The sequence below is a fragment of the Carex rostrata genome, chromosome 7 (genome assembly GCF_964058835.1).
Source record: "Carex rostrata chromosome 7, lpCarRost1.2, whole genome shotgun sequence".
NCBI classification, from domain to species: domain Eukaryota; kingdom Viridiplantae; phylum Streptophyta; class Magnoliopsida; order Poales; family Cyperaceae; genus Carex; species Carex rostrata.
The window spans coordinates 7,831,740-7,853,161 of NC_135924.1; the positions used below are offsets into that span (position 1 = coordinate 7,831,740).

At 32.1% G+C, this 21,422-nt stretch overlaps 1 protein-coding gene and 1 long non-coding RNA gene across 3 annotated transcripts; one reads left to right on the forward strand and one right to left on the reverse strand.

The window, feature by feature from the left end:
• Nucleotides 1–12,154: 12,154 nt before the first annotated feature.
• On the reverse strand, nucleotides 12,155–16,168 carry LOC144557343 (uncharacterized). 2 transcript variants are annotated; one of them, XM_078305911.1, is made up of 4 exons: nucleotides 15,701–16,168; nucleotides 13,310–15,431; nucleotides 12,953–13,051; nucleotides 12,155–12,483 (listed from the first exon to the last, which is right to left on the reverse strand). In XM_078305911.1, exons 1-2 carry the CDS (start codon nucleotides 16,032–16,034, stop codon nucleotides 13,396–13,398), a joined length of 2,370 nt encoding a protein of 789 aa, XP_078162037.1. In that variant the 5' UTR covers nucleotides 16,035–16,168; the 3' UTR covers nucleotides 12,155–12,483; nucleotides 12,953–13,051; nucleotides 13,310–13,395. The 2 variants fall into 2 exon arrangements, with proteins under 2 accessions (XP_078162037.1, XP_078162038.1); XM_078305912.1 differs by having other exon boundaries at nucleotides 12,280–12,483; nucleotides 15,688–16,120.
• Nucleotides 16,169–16,972: 804 nt separating this feature from the next.
• On the forward strand, nucleotides 16,973–17,694 carry LOC144557543 (uncharacterized). The gene is made up of 2 exons (XR_013512697.1): nucleotides 16,973–17,112; nucleotides 17,541–17,694. It is a non-coding gene; the product is annotated as an uncharacterized LOC144557543 (long non-coding RNA).
• Nucleotides 17,695–21,422: the final 3,728 nt, after the last annotated feature.

Sequence of the window (21,422 nt, forward strand, 5' to 3'; positions counted from 1 at the left end):
GCTGCTGCCCCAAATTCGTTTGGCCAATCGGATTTCGTGGTTTGGGTTTGGTCAAAGTTAATTGTAACAAAAACAATATTGGAGTAGAACTAGGGTGCTCTTAAGCTCACCAAAGTTTTGGTGAGCTTAACTCTAAAACTCATAAAATCAATTTCAAATGACGAATCCGAACCGTTAAAATCCGCCTACCATACGTGTGATGCATCTACATATGAAATTTTTAAACATTCGAATTAATTTAGTATAAAGTCAAGCGGTCAAAATTAGAAGGTTAATAAATTAATTTTAGTGCATTCAATTTTGAATATTTTTTGACCGCTTGACTTTATATTAAATTAATTCGAATGTTTAAAAATTTCACATGTAGATGCATCACACGTAAGCTAGGCAGGTTTCAACGGTTCAGATTGGTCATTTGAAATCGATTTAATAAGTTTTAGAGTTAAGCTCACCAAAACTTTGGTGAGCTTAAGAGCACCCTAGTTCTACTCACAAATTGTCCGCAATGTTAAGTTGCAGCCATCAAATTTCTGTCTGTAATTTTATGTTGTGGCCATATAAAAAAAAAATTCATGATTTTTTAGTTTATTTTTTTCAGTAAAAAAATAAAAATTTCGGGCTAATCAACAACAAATTGGAATTAAATTTTTTTTGTAGCTGTCATATTTTTTATCTCTCGTCTCCGAGATGTATAATAAAGAGAGAGAGAGAGAGAGAGTTATGCTATTTTTTTTAAACACGAGTTTTCATGTGAAATTTCGCATCTATCTATTTTTAGATGTCTTTTATAAAAATTGAATATGTACCTCTTTGTAAAGAGACAAGACTCATTATTATATTTATATATGTTAAATCCATGATTCGTAAAAAAGATAAAAAGTTATATAATGAAATGGAGAAAATTATTCGGTGGAAGAAGATAATGGTGCGATGATCTTTTTAGTTTTTGTAAGGTCGGATAATGGCAAATGTTTACTTTTTAAATTTACTATGGCAAATATTTTTTTATGATTAATTTGAAGTTTACGATTTAAATCTAAATTTTAAAATTTGTAAATAGGTAAAAAAATAAGTCTTTAAAAGGATAATTAAATTTAGGATATTATAAAGCAATGATAGTAGCAATAAAGATAGTGCCAATTTTTTTTCTTATAAGAAATAATCTTTATAATCGATCTTCATATTTCTACTTTGGATTCCTCGTCCCTATGTGATATTAGAATATGTATGGCATTTTTACGGATTACCTAATTATTATTTTTTTAGAAAAAAATATGGGTCTTTGCTCGTATTTAGTTGATAATTATAATTGCGGTTACAAAGTTTATATTCACTGCTTAAAAGATATAATCTGCTCAAAACAGTTGATCCTTGACAAAAGAAAAAAAAGGAAAGAAGAAATACTACATAAAACTAAATCAAATTAGAAATGAAAATGTAAAACAGCAAAGTAATAAAAATGAAAGTTATATGATTTGAGGAAAATTACGGATTACCCAATCTTGCTAGGAGATTGTTAGCTCGAAATATGCTAGATAATTATTGGATTAATTCAAATGGATGATGTACATTTCCATCATATTTTTTTAGATATTAAGAAACTAATTAATCTTTTTATTTTAATTTATGCCCAAAAAGAGTTATTCAACCAATTTTGGTGTAAATGGGTATTATCATCAAAATTGATAAATTTTGTGGACATATTAAATTTTATCTCCTTTAAACTTAATAACATATTTATTTGTCTCGGTCTAAATCCAGATATTAATTTCGGTTTGAAACATGCTGGGTAAAATTGTCATCAATCTCAGTCATCTGTTTCCACTGTACGATCTATTCTGGGGCATCGCAGGCCGTTGATTTTTGCTCCGTGCATGATGAGGATAAATATTATTAGAGCACCCTCGGTGACGGTCATTAATTTTAGGACAGTGATAACAATCCCCGCATTTATCCCCGCAGATACTGCCAAAAAAAACATGGGTGAACCGCTCAATCATTAATGAGCGTTTAAAAAACTACGGGTATTTAACTTGAAACATTAAAGTATTTATTCTCGATTTTCAAAGTATTAATCCCTATGCAATGATCTCTATTTATGAAAGAATAAATCAATCCATTAATTGTTCCCGCACAAAATTTCCTCTTTTTTGAATCATCCCCGCACAACTGGGGACCATTAAACATGGGGGGACCGCTCAATCATTAATGAGCGTTTAAAAAACTGTTAGTATTTAACTTGAAGCATCGAAGTATTTAACTTGAATTTATCAGGTATTAAACCCTATGCAATGATCTCTATTTATGAAAGAATAAATCAATCCATTAATTGTTCCCGCACAAAATTTCCTTTTTTTTTGAATCGTCCCCGCACAACTGGAAACCATTAAATAAACAATCTCCTCATCCCATGATAAATACTCTGAGACATAATGATAAATATTTTATGTTACATGGGTAAATACTTTACATTATATGGATAAATAATTTATGTTACATGGATAAATATTTCTCATGCATACTTGCAACTTTCAGTAAAACATCAATGATAAATACTCTCATGCATAATGATAAATACTTTATGTTACATAGATAAATACTTTGTATTGCATAGATGAATACTTCTCAGACATAATTGCAACTTACAGTAAAATATCAATGATAAATACTCTCAGACATAATGATAAATACTCTATGTTACAAGGATAAATACTTCTAAGAAATAATGATAAATATTTTTTTGAACATCAATTAACAGATAAGCATTTATTAACAGTGATTGTTATTAGATAACAATATAATTAATGCGCAGATTGTTTTTAAAGCAATAATTAACGCGGGAATTGTTATTAGAGGAATGCATAATTAATGCGGGGATGGGAGTGGGGGGTTTCTTATAATTAGTGGGGGGGATAAAAGGAAACTTTTAGGAAAATTAGTGGGGGGATATATGGCAGTTAAGGAAGAGAGAGAGTGCGGGGAAAATGGGGGGGGGGGGGGGGTGAGAGTGGGGGATTTGTTATAATTATTCTTAATTTTATATCTATAGCCTCTCGTATAGAAGATTAATTTAATCAATTACGCTTGATATAATTTTCTCTATTCTATTTGTGATAGTTTATATATAGTAAAAGATATAAAGGGATGGATTATGCTGCTTTATAAAGCATAGATCCTCTTGTGTTTTATGTTTCTATGTTTATTTTCAAATTTTAAATAGTCTATTCGAACCGCTCAACATAATTCACATTTTTCAAATGTGCTTGGAGACCAAACTTTATATTTTTTAGAATTTTTTTAACTATTTATTTTGAATTTTTTAAGTTACTGTTTTTTTAGAAAATTTTGGATCATAAAAAATAATAATTTTCAAAAAAAAAAAAAAAAGTAGTAAAAAAGTTAAAACAAAATGCAAAATTTGATCTCCAAGCACATTTAAAAAATACATATTATGTTGAACAGTTCAGATCAACAACTTAAACTTTATAATGACATAGAAGGACGCAAAACATCAAATAATCTATACTTTATAAAACACCTTAGCCTGTTTCAAAGAAAAAAAATATATATCATAACTGCAGGAACATTTAAATGAACAAAATAAAGCCCAAAAAATAGCATTCCATGTGTAAACTAAATTGACAAATTGGATCTAGTGCGCATTCATCTATGTATAAAAATTATTAAAGTTAGATTTGCAATCCAAAATATTATATATAAATTTGGAGATCCCTTTCAGATGTAGTTAAAAAAACAAGCAATCTATGACTCAACCACAGAGTAACACAACCCACTGATCAGCACATAAATTAATTTCTACATGAGTACCTGGTAAATAAATGCTTCCCAAATAAACATGGGCTTCTACACGAGTACCTGGTAAATAAATGCTTCCCAAATAAACATGGGCAAATGTACAACCAATCATAGAAATGTTTAACCACCACTATAATTTTAAAATTTTAATTTTTAATCTTTTACAAAGTTTAGCTTCTCCTCATCAAATATTTAATGTGTACTTGTAATTTAGTAGTTAGAATTTTATTTTGTAATCATAGTGATTTGAGTTCAAATTTTGTCTACCACATATTATGTATTTTACATTTTAGTATCTTTAATCTAAATTTCCTAATTATGTCCCTGCAAATATAACTTAGATTTAACAACCATGATTGCTGGTCCTTGTATCTTGGGAACTACTATCAACAAAATAAGATGTTATTAGTTTCTTTTCTTGGATTTAATTGATAAATTGCTACCTGGTGGTGGGGGGAGGTTGAGATGAAGATTGTTATGTCAATTCTGTTAAAGCTAAAAATGCATTAATTTGTAAAAATCAGAACATCTAAATATCTAATCCTATCGCTTTGTGTTGGGTCTATCTTGTTTTATACTTTAATTCCATCTGAATTGAACCGGTGTCATTGGGATCAAAATCATCAAATCCTGACCACATTAAATGCGCAGGAGATTCATTAACTAATCCAAACTTCTGATTAGTTTTGAAGTAGGAGATAAATATCATAAACACTATAGTTCTATTCAGAAGGGAAATTTCAACCATGGCATCAAGTGTGTTGAGGTACATACAGTAAAAGTGTCAAGGGAGCAAAGAGGAAATCACGATAGGGTTTACTGCGCACTACTTAGTGTTTTATTTAATTTATGATTGATGATGTAACTTTAGTAGATTCAGACTTTCTGACTTGTAAATAATTTTTTTATTAATACAAATTGTTGGCGGGATCTCAGGCTCCAACCTTCCAAAAAGAAGAAGTGAAATTTCATGTCAAAATCTGTTCCTTTGAAAAGACCATAATGTTCTTGGATTTATTCCTCGTGCGCAGAAGCGGAGGAAAAGGGTAATTAAACAGTCCCTGCTTGACTTCACACAGTACGAACAATAGAGTTAAAATAAATAAAAAATATATAAAAGCGCTGCATAAAGCCAAATTAACGATGTTAATATCGTTTCCGAGAAAAATGAGATAAAGGGAGCCAGCCCCTATGAATTGTAAATTGTGTTTATTTTTTCCCTAGATCTTTTATTTTTTTTTAAGATTGAGACCATGGAAATATGCATATTACAAATCAGTTCATGCTATGGATTTATATTTTATATTTTTAAAGTTAAATCAATTGATCTTAATCGTTAAACATATTCTTCATATAAAAAGGTACTTGGGAACTGAATTTTACATTTTCTAAAAAAAATTTACTATTTTTTTAGATAGGTAAAGTATCAGTTGATTTAAAATTCTAAATCATTCAAAAGTAGTGATTTTCTACTTATTTAAAAAACCTCTTAAAATGTTCTAAAAAAGGTATAAAATTCAGTCTCCAAGAGTCCAAGTACATTTTAATAAAAAGGTCATGTTTAACAGTTCAGATAGACGGTTATAAATTTAAAAATAGAGATATGAATTCATAGCACGGACCGATCCGTAATATACAAATTATAATAGATTCTTCTTTAAATATAAATACACTTTTATATTCTTCATGAGATTATATATGGGTAAGGCTAAGGTGCTATGGGTTGCATAGAGATCTACGGTGCTACGGCTCAATATTCGAGTTTTCAAAATCTAAACGGTCAATTCGAACCATTCATCTTGTTCTTCATATTAATATGTGTTTGGAGACCAAATTTTACATTTTTTGAAAAAATTTTACTATTTTTTTAGATAGGTAAAAAATCAAATATCTAAATGGTGCAGAATTTTTTAGATCAAATGATTTTCTACCTATCTAAAAAATAGTAAAAAATTTATAAAAAATGTAAAATTTAGTCTCCAAACACATATTAATATGAAGAACAAGATGAACGGTTCAAATCGATCATTTGAATTTTGAAAACTCGAATATTAAACTGTAGCACCGTAAGTCTCTATACAACCCATAGCACCTTAGCCTTACCCTATAAATATAATCATACTATATATCTGTTATTCAATCTTTCAATTTCAATTTTCCGACTGTCCTGTTCTCACAATGGCGAACAAAAGAGAAAGCAGGGAAGCAAAAATCTTTGTAAAGCTTTTCAGGGTGGCTAATAAATCACTTGGTTGATTTTTATCTCCGATTCAATTCTCAAATCTACTCATACCTCTCTAGCAACTAGGTTATGAAAATATTACTGTGGCAAGGATTACAAGGTGAAAAAAAGGAGCACTATCTGATTTATCCTTTTGGATGATGGTCAATTTTGATTTAGTAGTTCATGAACTAAGAAAATATTTGATCTATTCATTTGAGTTTGGCTACTGTGATATCCGTGGTATTTCAACCTAAATATTACCAACTTCCTAATCTATCAAATCAGCTTCAAACGATTTATCCAAATCGTTCAAAGCGTTCTACTTTATGGGTGGTGCGTTTACATGCAAAATTTATAATTTTCCAAATTTATTTAGTATCAACTATCAAGTCAAATAGTCAAATGTGGAAGTTTTTAAGTTAATTTTAATGCATTAATTTTTTATCATTTTTTACCGCTTTATTTGGTACTAAAATAATTCAAAAAAAATATAAATTTTATATGTAAACACATCATAAAGTAGTTCAATTTGAACGATTTAAATTCATTACTTGAAACATATTTAATAAGTTTTAAAGTTGATAACAAATGTCACTGATATCATAGTAGCTGAACTCCTATTCAAAGTTAATTGATGTACTTTTGAAAGCTAACCATATATTTTCATCAATCAACAATTTCGTTCATTAAAACGTACATCTCTGTTATTTTCTTTAAAAATCCATCATCATTCATCAACAAATAAATGGCAATATATGGTTTCCAAAAGTAGAATAGAATTACAAACAATGACACACAATTTAAGCTTCATTTACGCATTAAGGTCATATTTGATTGTGAAATAAACATCTTACTTCATATTTAAGCTATCAAACGAGAAATAAATAAGAGTAAGATAGAGTAAATTTTGAATTAATTAGAATTAATTTATTCCATCCTTTCGAGCAAATTAACTCACTCCATACTTGCCTCATCTATAGGACCCATTGTTATATGCAGAGATTCATTTCTCAACATTGTACTCCTCTATGCGGATAAATTTAAGGCATGAATTAAAGTGCCAAACAAGATGTAAAATAAGAGAACTTAATCCTTCTTAAATTTAAGTAACAACAAACATCAATTAAGTTCTCATAATCAAATTAACCATCCCGGATCATCTCAGAAATTAAATGATCTAAAGACTTTAGACCAGTATAGTATGCGGAACAGAAATGATATGATGTAGAAAAGTATATAGTGGGATGGAATCATGGAAAGGAGACATGATGAGAAATGCAAGTGCAGCACAGAAATAAATGGGACAAGGGATGTGAAAGGAGAAGATGCAGAGAGACAGAGAAGAGATCAGCCAATTATGAACAAGAGTGTGTTTTCAAGCTGTATGGCTGAGATGAGAAAACAGAGAATGGCACAACCAATGAGGGTTGTTTCCCCTGACCCAGGTGTCCTTTAAAGAAGGAACTGTTTCTGATCCATGTACCCCCCAACCCCCCCCCCCCCCCCCCCCCCCCCCCTCTCTCTAATTCCTTCCTTATTCTGGACTCCTTTGCCATCTTTCCTTTCAGACTCCACTTTCACCACCATGTCATGATCATGTGCCCATTCTCATTCAGACATGAAAATTGATAGTAGACAAGTTATATGTTTGTTACTTTAGGTTAGTTGTGCATTTGTCTCTCTTTTGTTTCTTGTTTATTTGACTACAAGTTGGATAACATAGGTATCAGAAATGCAATCCATTGCTGACATGTGCAATAAGAACCGGAATGGAGTCCATCTGTAGCAACTAGCAAGGGATTTAATCTCAAAATAATTCCAGGAGCAGTTCCAAACAAAAACTTCATTTTTTTTTTTTTTTTTTTCTGTTCAACAATTTGAGCATTTTTTTTATTTAGTTTGCAATGAAAGCGTAGGTAAAGAACAGAATACTAAAACCTCATGTACATATTACTGAACTGGTACAGATAATGAATTAAAATTAGAATCAGAAAACAGTATTTTACAGAAACCAAAATAAAATCATATCCACACGTACTCGTGTAGATACAGATATTAGAAGCCTAGTCTGATAAAGAACTGGCAATAATTCAGAGTGTACTGGCCGATTCACAAACGTCGAAAATAGTAACAAATAAAAAAGTAAAATTAACAAGCATTTTTCATATACTGGCATGTAACCTTTGAATTAAGCAGGCTTAATCTACCTAGTTCAAAAAAAAAAATTAAGTTCAAAATTGATGATAAACTTGCGTAATATAAAATAACTGTGAAAATAAGAGTAACAAAAAAAAAAGTATAACAGTATTAGTTAGTTCAAGTGGTATATTAGTTCTTTTAAGGGACTTCAATTTATCCATATTTTATTTTGATTTTTTATGGATATACAATAGTAACACATATCAATGTCCATTCAGGAAAAAAAATATATATGAACAATCATGATAATAAGAACATTGATTTGGATGGATATTATGTAATGCGTTTTCAATTCAATCTTATCTTCTTCTGATGTATGCCAGTAACATGTGCACTTGTGCAGTGTTGGCTCTAATGTTATAAAAGGAACTCTAAATTGTACTGAGGTCAAGCTTTGCCAAGTAACAGAGAAAGGGAATAATTGAAGGGAAGATTCTTTGTTCTTATATGGCAGAATTCATTCGTCTTAACATTTAACAGAAGATATTACTTTTGTACCATTCTCACTATTTATTTTATGTTTGTTCTTCTGATCGACTGCTTGCTCACACATTTTCTGTATTCACAAAATTTATCCAAAAAATTTCAACAAGACATGCAGTGTTAGATATTTTAATCCTGATGTGATGGCACTAATTAATACTTGGTGCCGGCACTGGCGGCTTTCGGTACAAAGAGTAAGTTTATAGATGATGAGAGGGAAAAAGTGTACATGATATAGTGCAGTTGCAGGGGACCAAGAAGAGAGTATTGAGACATTCCACCTATATTTGGTTCCTTAAAGTGAAGTTATACATATGTACATTGGAAAAGTTTGTAACTAGCTATTATAACCTAGAAAAAAGAATTTGAAAAAGGAATTACAACTTTTATATTCCATGCAACTACATATTAAACGGAGGCGGATCTACATGGAATGGAATGAATGGAGTCAATTGATCTCCATTCATTTTCAATTTTTTTTGCTTATATACGGTAGTTTAGAGTAAAATGTTATAGGGAGCATCTAGCTATCCCCCGTAACAATCTCCCATTTCATCCCCCAGTCATTAACTACTTCAATAACTACTAACTACCTAGGGGGACCACTTACTATTTGGGGACCACATAATATTTGAAAGATTTTACAACTGGCGCGCGCAAGTATTCATCTATAATGCATCAAGTATTCATCTATAACACATCAAGTATTCATACTTAATATATCAAGTATTTAAAAAAAAAAATTGGACACGTTTTTAGATGTGGGATTTTTTTTTCTTCGTTCAATCTAATCAATATTTCTGATGATCGGTGAGAAATTTTGCAAATCTAAAACCACGAATGTTTTTGACATAATTTTATATTTAAAATGAGATCCATGATGATATACTTTCGAGTTGTCCGTTGTACAAGTATCCATCCTTATCGAGAAAGTATTCATCCTCGTCGTGCAAGTGCAAATATAGAAACTGGACACATCACTCATCCATCTTTTACACGTTTTTAGAGGTGGTTTTTTTTCTCCGTTCAATATAACCAATATTTCTGATGATCTATGAGGAATTTTGCAAATCTAAAACCACGAACGTTTTCTACACAATTTTATCTTTCAAATGAGATCCATGATGACATACTTTCGAGTTGTCCGTTGCACAAGTATTCATCTCTTATCGAGAAAGTATTAATCCTCATCGTGTAAGTGTAAATATAAAAACTGGACACATCACTCATCCATTTTTTACTTGTTTTTAGAGGTGGATTTTTTTTTCTCCGTTCAATCTAACCAATATTTCTGACGATCTGGGAAGAATTTTGCAAATCTAAAAGCACGAACGTTTTCTACACAATTTTATCTTTCAAATGAGATCCATGATGACATACTTTCGAGTTGTCTGTTGCACAAATATTAATATCTTGTCACGCAAGTATTCATCCATAAGATATTAAGTATTCATTTATACACATTGAAGTATTCATATCTAAGACATCAAGTATTCATTAATATATCTCTATTTTTTTTCAAAATTTGTTTTTATGTCATTTATTTAATACGCAGTGGCCTAATTCACCATTAATAAAGTTTTGTTCTTTGCAAAACTCACTACTTCATGAGGAAGGGGAACATAAACATGAAAAAGATTAATTGCATATACATATACAAAATTATTTTGATACGATCGACAGTGACGGATCTGACCCGGTAGAGACGTGCTCTAGTATTCATTCAAACACATTGAAGTATTCATTCATACACGTTGAAGTATTCATTCCTGGCAGAGGCGTGCTTGATTGGGATGGAGTGACGGATGATCTCCGGCAGAACGTTCGCTAGAGCAGGAGCAGCAAGCATAGAGGGAAAAAACCGAGGTGAAAGTGTAAGAGGGAAGGAGCTTATTGTATTTATCATTTCGAGGTGGGAGAGGGGGAGGAGCTTATCAATGGAAAAACGGAGGTGGAGGAGGAGGTGGGATGCAGAGGTGGGAGAGGGAGGTAGAGGCGGAGGTGAGGTGAGGTGAAGGTGAGAGAGGGAGGCGGAGGCGGCGGTGGGAGAAGAAGATGGAGGTGAAAGAGAAAAATAGAGGTGGAAGAGAAAGGGAGAAAGAGGAAAGAAATAAAGATTGTTAGAAATAGTAGTTATAGTTAAAATAGAAAGTTAGTTGGGGGATGAAATGGGGGATGGATAGGTGGGGGATATTATAATTACCCAATGTTATATGCACTGTTAAAATTGATCTCATACCCAGCTATGATTGATCTCTAATATTCTAATATGTGTTTGATTCGTCATAGTTTGAAAGTATGATTTTGACCCTTATATTAAATGTACATTTCCGGAAATCTCCCTACAGAATATTAACTTAGATATTTACTTGAAAAGAAACACTTGACACGAGTTTAATGAAATGAAAATTCCATGGGGGCATGCAAGGGGCCAAGAAAATAGGATTATAAATTGTGTGATAGAATTAGATCTTTCCTTTGTTCATATCCTGCCAAGTACTAAACAAATTTTCTCAATATTTGTTTGAGAGATCTTGCACAGGAAAAGGCCAGATATGGGTTTCATGGAAAAGTGACTACAATTAAGATTGCACCAACCTCTCCACCAACCTCTTATTCTCTCGCTCTCTCTCTCTCTTTTTGAAAACTTGGTAGTAGCTACCGCTCTCGCTCTCTCTCTCTCTCTCTCTCATCCACCGAATGAAGGTAAATGGGAGACAAAAACAAAGGCTGGGGGTATGAAGCTAGGGATCTAAAGGGTTTGGTTTTTAGCGCGAGCACCTCATGGGCATTTATATTTTCAGGAGATACAAATGAAGAAAGTGTTTTTGACCAATATCAAAATCTAGATAGAGGTGTATAGGAACTGACATCTTGTTTTGTTTCAAGAGACCAAAACGTGGATTCCATGCCAAGGAAAAAAGAATCTTGGATCTACATAATACAAATCCATAATGGATAACATTGTTTATAGTCAATCCATTTCACTTTTTCACCAACTTACTGTGTTGGCCCATGGGCCTTTCTCGCTCTCTTTTATAGTACAAGAATCGCAACAATAATAAATTCAAAAATCGAATTATCCATTTAGTTCCATCCATACCATACACAGTTTTAAATTATGTACCATACCAGCCAGTTCAATCAAAGCCAATTTTTTCGGTCTAATAAATATATATTATGTACAATTTTAAATTTTAGTTCACACTTAATTTCGTATAAGATTTGCAAGATTTTCCCACTAATGTTGGTACAAAATGAAGGATAAAATTGTATATGTCAAAAAAAAAAAAAAATTTCCCGACAGCTAAATAATATACCTTGGTTAAAAGAGCATATTAAAGAGTTTCTGTTTGCATTCAACATCAAATCCATTATAATAGATTGGTGAGGTAGACCATCCAAGAAAACTAGAGCTGTTTTTCTTTCATCTTTCTTTTTTTTTTACCAAAAAGGAACAAAACATTTTACTTTCCTGGTACTCTGATTTCTAACGAGGAGAAACTAAAACAGAAGCCAGCCTAACAATGTTTAATATCTACAAAACTCATCTACTGTTCTTTTCTATTTGATACTTAATTGAGCATTCAATGATGTAGTTATTTAACTTTCTACAAGATTATTAGGGAAGAAAATTAAAATTTAAACAAAAAAGGTTATGTTCAAAGTTTCTTTCAAATGCCTGAAACAATCTGTATAAGCAGGCAAGGAGAAAGCAAAAATATTGTCCAACTTGTTTCGACTCTTTGCAATTCCAGTCCCTGCTCAGAAATGCAAGAAAAAGACTAAGCAATACCCAACAGAATTTCAAAAGGAGGGTTCAAATGCCTCCATTTTCTAAAAATTAATAACTTGAAATTTTAAAACTCGAATGTCAAAATAAAACAATTAGATTTGATCTATACCATTTTCTCTGTGCACCTATAAAATATTACGACATTTCGACTTTGTTTTGATCAATATCAAGAGCTTGCAAAAATACATTGGTATGGATAAATTTTGGACATTGACTTCTCAACTTGTTGATTCATATAAAACTATACCAAAAGGTGATAATTTTTTTATGTGAATATAGATCACATCTTTAAGAATTTTGTTATTAGAAATGTTAAAAGTGGAGGCACGATGGAGGCATTTGAAACCTCCTCTTTGAAAAGATATGCTTAAACAGAATTAGAAAACAATATATGTTATTATCCTTATAGTTATATCTACTAGTGGAAGAAATACCTTATACAAAGGAAATGATGGTCAATCCACAAGTATTTAATCTACCATACTAGATCTCATCAGACCTCATAGCTTCAAAATTATATGAGTCATGGGAGCCTGGATTGATAATGTAAATAAAGAAGTTCAGAAATAATACACAAATTAAACAAACAAATAAAATAGTGAATTTGTCTTCCAAACTAGCAGGCACTACATGAGTCAGTACCAGATTTGACTGGTATTGACGTAAATTTGTTAAATTAGTTTTGGTTCAAAGTCAAAATCAAAGCCACATTTAAACCACTACACTCATAACAAGGCAAATAAAAATATAGCATGTTATATCTACAATCAGAATTGTACAAAGAGGCTTACCATTGTGCCGACGCCAGCTCAGCGCTTTTCATTTTTTCCGTAATCCATTCATGCACGAGGCCTGAACTCTTCATAATCACCATCAGTTAACTTGACCCACTTTTTAAAATCAAAGGTTGCAACATAATCAAAGACACCCAATCTCGTTCCCTCCTGAGTGCATCACACAAAACAGCAAACAACTCCTCATCGGGAGAGATCCCGACACCTAACATAGTTTTGAATAATGTTAAAGCCTCATTCACAAAGCCCCTTTTACACATTCGATTAATTCCCGAACAGAAGTCACTAATTGAGCACTTGTATCCACAACCCAGCATTTTCTCGAACAAAATTAGGGATTTAATTGGCTTTTCATTTGCACAAAAAGCTCTAATTATGGTCATATATGCAAATTTTCTCAATTTGACCCCTCTTTCCACTAAGAAATTCAAAAGCATCTCAGCATGACAAACCTCACCACACAAACAAAGTGCGTTAATTAATAAGTTATATGTGACAGGTGTTGGTCTAATGCGGACGCTGAGCATCAACTTATACACCTTAAACGCCTCTTCCCAATGACGCTTTTTGCAAAAGCCATGTATGAGGATATTATAGGTCATATCATCAAAAATCATGCCTTCGCTTTGCCTTTTAAAAAGCATACCAAGTGCCTCTTCAAACCTACCTTCTTTGCATAAACCCTTACAGAGAACACTAATTATTATTTTATTCGGTCGAATCGAATTTGTGAGCATCTCATTATATAAACTCAACATTTTATTCACATCACAGTTACAAAATGCATCCAATAATATAGTATATGTTACTATTGTGGGTCTCAACCAGCTCAGATTTAAAATCTTCTCTGCAAGACCTAAGTTGCCGACTTTGCAAAAGCCATAAATGAGAGAATTGATTGTGACAATCGTCGGTTTTAAACCTGAATTAACCGCTTGGTTATACAAACAAACTGCACTATCTACATCCCCAATCTTTGCATAACCATCAATAACAATATTATACAAAATTATATCTCTAACCTCCAACTTGGTTGCCAAGTCTAGGCACCACCTCGCCTCGATCATCATGTGGTTTTTAGTCAAACCCCTAATAATCGAACAATGTGTGAATGAATTGGGCATACAATTTTTCATGGACATATCTTTACACACTTCGAGTGCCTTTTCAATTTCTCCTTGTTCACAATATCCCTTCACAAGAATGGAATATGCTACCACATCCAATTTTAACCCGATTGATTCCATTTCCCTAAGCAAAATATCTACTTCTTGAAAGTATCCTCTTTTACTCAAAGCGTTCAACAGTACACTATAAGTTACCACATTCAACTGGAGCCCTCTATAAAGGATTTCTTGCTTCAGCCGCAACCCCTCTTTCAATTTGCCCTTTTCACACTCACTTAACATTAATATAGTATAGGTCACTATATCAGGTTGTACACCTTGTGATTCCATCATTTGTACCACTTTTTGAGCTTCACTTGATATGCCAATTAAACAAAATCCGTGAATGAGAGCATTGTAGGTTACAATATCAAGCTCTACACCTTCTCTTTTCATAGTCTCTGACAAATCCATGGCCTCCATCATCAAACCGGTTTTGCACAAACCATGGATTAATGTGGAATAACTATATCTGTTAGGTGTTAAACCATATTTGAAAATCAAACTCCACAAGGACTTAGCAGTTGTGACGAATCTGGCATTGCAGAGAACAGAAGTAAGTGCATTAAATGTGATAATGCAAGGGTTAAATTTATCTCTGTCTCTTGCCTCATGCAACAGGGACATGGCATCTAAGGGTTTGTTTTGCTTACAAAGGGATTGAATTAAAATCTCATATGAGTGCCCACTTGGGGAAATGCCCCGGGATTTCATATCCTGGAAAAGGTATAATGCCAAATCAGTTTGCTTTACAGCATAAAGCAAAGAGTCGTAGGTTGAAATTGAGATTGGCACATTTAGGCTGTCCATTTTGCTCAATATATAGAGAGAATCATGAACGAGTTTTGATTTTGCATAACTGTGTGCAAGTGCATCCCATACTATAGCATTAGAGTTCCATTCTGCAAAATTGTGCGATAGTATATCGCACAGAACTTGTGCTGAATCTGATCCTGAAGAAATAAAGAAATTAAAACAATTGAAATTTGGCATTTGTCATATCAGTCAAATGAAAAGATGGTGAAAGAAAGATACACAAACAGGGTAATTTAATAAGAAATTATAGATTCATCAACAACAATGTTTTGTTATTCCGGTGTTGACTAAAAAAACCTACAAATTTTAAAGCTTGCACTATTGTCTCAGAGAATGCCAAATGCCCGTCAATGTTCAACAAAAAAGAGAGAGAATCAATCCGACAGTTCATACTTCTAAACATTACCTTCCTCTTCAACCATTTCTTTTAAAACAAGTCGCATCTCATCAAACCTCCGCTCCAGCGCCAACCGATGGGACGCCTCCAGTCGCAAAACCAAATCCGACGCCTTCCCCTCACGCCCACCATCACTGCGGTTCAAACCCCCCACACCAACCTTTTCTCGCCTCCAGTTTCGGAAAGGCTCTTCTTTCTCACACTCTCCAAACCGATTTTGCGCGGAGCAAGGGTCCTCGACAGCGGCGGCCGAAATGGAAGAGAGCGGCGATGCCAAAGCGCAGCGAGCAAGGTAACAGATATGAGAAGCGGCTAACCGTCGGAAACTCGGTCGGAGGAGCATCTAGGGTTTAAAGTTTAAACTCTCATGGCAGAGAGCAAGACAAAAGGGGGAAGTAATCCTTTTCCCGCCGCCGCAACGGATCTGTCTGTGGCTCTGTGCTATAGCAGCTATACCAGTAGGGAAATAAATCTGCTGCGATGCTTTGGAATCGCAGGGATCCTGCTGTTTCAAATCAACCCATCCATTTTTTAGAATACACGGACCTCAAAAACAGTTTGATTTTAAGCACGCCAAAACAAATAAATGGTTTGATTTGGAAAAACAGGTCCCGCGATTCCAAAAAATCGCGGCAGATTTATTTCCTAACAGTAGTCAGTAGAGCTTTTAATTTGGAAAGAGAAAGTTGGAGGCAGTCGATGGGCATGAATTCGCATTCTCTGAGATATCTTATATTTTGTGCGATTTTCTGGAAGATCTTAACCGTTCAAATTACGTTCTACACGAATCTCAAAGGTTAAATAATACTGGCCTCTGCGCCATTCCCGAATAGGTATCGGACACGTCGGTCAGGCAAAATATGAGATATCTCAGAGGACACGCACTCGGATGGATCAAATTCGATAGGACTCTTCGTCATAGCAGTCAGATACGCATCAAGATTCGTACATACTAAACTTTAATATTATGAGTGCTAATCATGATAGAGATCGGACGTCTGTAACTTGGCATCGGTCCGAATTTGATCGTTGCCCTTTACCGCCCCGATTCCGGGAAAGAGACGGAAGGAACCTCAGCAAGGGAAATAGATTACAAATGGGCCGACATTTGAGCCTCTTTATAGTCGTGATGATTATGTCCGAACGGTCCAGATCCGATTTCAAACTTTTGAGTTACCTTGGGGAATAAAATTCCTCGAGTCTTCTGGAATTCTGCTCTTTACTTAACCACTCCTCCATTCCAATATTCCATGCCTCGTATATAATGCCACGTATCACCTTTCTCTTTTTCACCCTTTTTAATGGGGTATTCACTATACTTATGTAATAGAAACTTCTTGCTCAAGGAAAGTGACAGAGGAAGGATCAGGCATAGAGAGAGGAGAAAAGGAAATTCGAAATACCGATTGCTGTTTTTCAGAGTAAGTATATACGATCTGTAGGTTTCAGATGTCAGTTCTTATCATAGCTTTACCAGTCTTTCGAAATTTCAAATTTCATGCAATTTTACTGATCTTCGAGTTAATTTGTCTTAAATATTTATAAGAACACAAAGTTCATAAGAACTACCAATCGAAAAATACTTTGGGGGTTGTATCTTGCGGATGGAACAATTTTTCTATTGTATTGGGGATGATTGGGATCAGGAACAGATCTAATTGGACCTGTTTGGATCAGATCAAAGCACACCTTTTGTGTTGTGAGATTCTAATCCAAGCCGTCCAATTTGATTTGATGACTACTATTAGATAGGAAAATCCCCGTTGATGATTACTATAAGCAAAATCATTTGTTCTGATATTTTTGCCAGAATTAGAAAGGTTTTTATAACACTGAGATATTAATGCAGGAAGTAATTGAACTAGAAAATGGAACTTGTGCTGGTCATATCACTGCCATTGCTTATTTTAGTTCTGGTTATTGCCCTCTTATGCTTTCTTTGTCGTTGAAGCGGTTGATGATGTAAATATTATGGAATTGTGGGGGCTACAATGTAAAAGAAACATTAATCTGCATTAGGGGGTGTCAATGATATCCGGTGTCAGTGATATCCTTTTAACCGTTTACCCTACCCGTTATCGTATTATGGGTAAATTTTTTTTGTTCCGTTAGCTTATCGAGTATGGTATTGCTAATGATTTTTTTTTCGTTAGCTTACCCACTAAATGGGTAAGCGTACGGGTAAAGGCTATTTTGTACCCGTTACTCTATAAGTTATGTAAAATAAATTTATATGATAATGTTTGTGCAATAGTTAGTGATGGTGGAATTTATTTGTGTGATGTGTCATATGATAATGTTTAAGTAATAATTAGTGATGTATTCTTGTTATTTAGTGCTTGTTTTTTATTATAAGAAATGTTAAACATATTACTCTTATGTGCATGTTTTGTTATTTATTTAAATAATTAAATTTGTTTCAAGAGATATTTGTGTTTTTGAATTCTCTTGCTTTATAAAAAAATAATTTAGTTAGAATTGATTCTCCATTCATTTATTTTTTATTATTAGTAGTGTGATGATATATGTGTGAAATGAATAAATTTTGATATTCTATTTGTAAAATATTATAAAATTAATAATATTTGTATTATTTATTATTCATCCACTACTGTTTTGTTATATGATAATTTTAATAAATAAAAATAGAATAAAATTAATTTTTAATTTTTAATGGATATGGTTATAAAAATATTTTCATATTGTATCCATTGTTTTATTCTGCACCGTGTCTCTTTTTTTTTCTCTCTCTTTTTGTCTTTGACAATTTCCAATACACTGGTTTTTTTGTTTAGTTTAGTGAAGTTTGAAATCTTAATTCGGACACATCTTTCCTTAAAAAAATGGCAATTTGAAGCGGCTGACAATTGAGGCTTGCTATCCATTGCCTTTGAAGATACTGTACAAAGAAAAAAGAAAAAGAAATAACACGAGCTTCTTTTTGTTGTTTTTTTTTCCTTTCTCTATTGTAAATTTTATTTATGATACAACCTTTTGATTCCGTCAGTATTACATGACTTTTTAAAATTTGTAGATTATTTTCTGTCATTTAGATGTCAACAATTATTTAATCATCTATAAAAAACTTACAAAATTCCAAAATCGTGTTGTAGATCCTTTGTAGCTATTTTAAATTAGGAGGCTTGACCGTTGACTCCATCTTTATCTCAAAAAAAAAAAAAAAAAAAGTAGAAGAAAACAACTGAAAAATTGCTGACTATAGAATTACCGTAACAGGAACTATTATGAAGTAATGATCCCTTCATCGTGAATATATCTTCTTTTGTATGTAATAAAATGTAAATTGCTCATTATATCTTATTTGTTTTGGCAGCAAATGACCAAAAACTAAAACTTGAATTTTTTTTTTAACTTTTATATAGTGTTATTGTTGTTAAATATTTATATAGATCCTTAATTATTTTCAGATAATTTTATGTATAAAAAAATTATATTCTTATTTTCCGTTGAAAGTCAATTAAAAAAACTCCATATTAAATTTTCGCATTAAGACTCAATCTGTACTTAATAATATTGACCACAAATCGACAAAATTACGTCTAATTCGGGAAAAATAAATAATAATGCATACTAACTCGCAATTTACGTGCCATCATATTAAAGCTTACAGGGATGCAACTACGTATCATGGAGGTATTATTGTTGCTTACATTAATTAGAATATTATTGATCTCATGCTATTATTTGATTTATTTCCGAGGTTAATAAAAATATAATATTTCAACAGAAGCATGCCGTTTTTATATTAATTTATTTCCTAAGTTGTTTGCCCTTAAAAATACAAAACCCCCATAATTTCCCATAAATCTCTCTAATTGTTTGCATATTTTGATTTACTTCTAATCTTATGAGAGGAGTTCAGATCGTCTGAAGTAATTTAAATTTTAGAGTTCAAATCTTAGACCGTCCAATTAGAATCCGGACCAATTTAGCTCGAAGTTGAATGCATGTGGCCTCTTTAATATTCGCGTTAAAGTAAATCAAATGGTTCAAATCTAAACTCAAAATTTGAGTAATTTAGTTGATAAAAGGGAAAAGAGTTCAACAGAAACTTACATATTCGTGAGAATTTCAGAAACTGAACCATTGACATGGTTTCTAATGGTTTTAAATGTTTCTTTAAAAACCAGACCACTACATTTTTTCAAAAAAATCTAACAAGATAATTTAGAGAAAGTTTGTTTTATATTTTCGGCCACTTAGAGAAAAACTATTTATGACAATCATTTAACGGGTGGTCTTATTTTTTAAGAGGATTGCTGATTATGGTTCTCAAAATAATTTCTACCTCTCATCTAATATATAATTTTCTTTTATTTTATAATTCATACAAATATAAAATATTACATATTTAAAAAAAAAAATTGATAAAATCATGTACTAAACGAAAATCTTGATAATTAATGGAAAATAATTAACTTATTCTTAATTTATCGAAATGACATATTTTGTTGTTGATGGGACTTGCCTTATTTATTTATTTTTAGAAAATTTCTAACGGAGGATATAAATATACTACGAAAACAATCACATTGTTGGAATAGTATCTTGGGTATCTCATTTTAATATGGAATTTATCGAGTGATTCATTGATAAATATGTTCCTAACAAATGCATTTGATGTTAAAAAGGTTAAGTGAATTTTTTACTGACTTTTTTTCTTCTATAGAAATAGGTTCAAGTAAAATATGCATGATATCATCATGCCAAATTCTTCTTAATATTTCACTTTTTCGACATGCAGAACTTATTTAAATAAATATTTGAAAATATATCTTGACATTAGAATCCAAGGACACATGCATGTACTTGAACAAGTACATAATAATCTTTATTGGAATCATAAAGTAGTTGGAAAAAGTTTCTTACAACGATAATATAAAATTTTGAAATAATAATTTTCGTGAATTTAACATGTGCGCGGAAGTTACCTTCCGTCTTCGACCATATGTGAAAATATAAACACAAATTAGCATAAAAGAGGTTAAGATTTGAGGAAATATTACATTTTTCTAATATCTATCATCGTAATGTAGAAGCAAAATTAATTTTTTATTGCCCTCAACCATATATAAAGCTTTCAGCTGGTTACACTTGGATGAAAATTCAGTCAATTTTGCCCAAATTTCAATTTTGTACAGATATATACTGCTTAGATTATTTTAGATTGTGACATTTAACTAGATGTATTTTGTATTATTGTTTCAAAAATTTGAGTGTAGCTGCACAGATGCTGCTTGGACCATTTACTGAAAGACTTGTAAATCTCTATAGTGCATGTTTGATAATGAAGCTTAGAGTGTTGCAGCTTAAGAATTTAATATGTATTAAGGATGAGTTGTTCCGCTGAAAAAGGATAGAGCAATGAAACTTAAATTGAATAAAATATATATTATTACATGAGTTATGTTAAGGAGCAGTTCTGAGGAGGTACTGTGCTATAGAAAAAGATTTTTATTAGCTTAAATTTTTATTTTAAGAAAATTTTAAAAAAGTGCTCTAAGTCTGTCTAAAGCAATGTTGTTCGGCTAATTTAAGCGGTTAAGGAGTTCTAAAGAAACTAAAGTCTTTCAGTCAAACACAAGTCTACAATTTTTCTGCTCGAACAACTATGGATTACTCTGGTTATATATGATAGTTGAATTGTGCACTTTTAATAACTAGATTCTTATGTATTATTGATTTAAAATCATGCGTGTAGTGGCACATA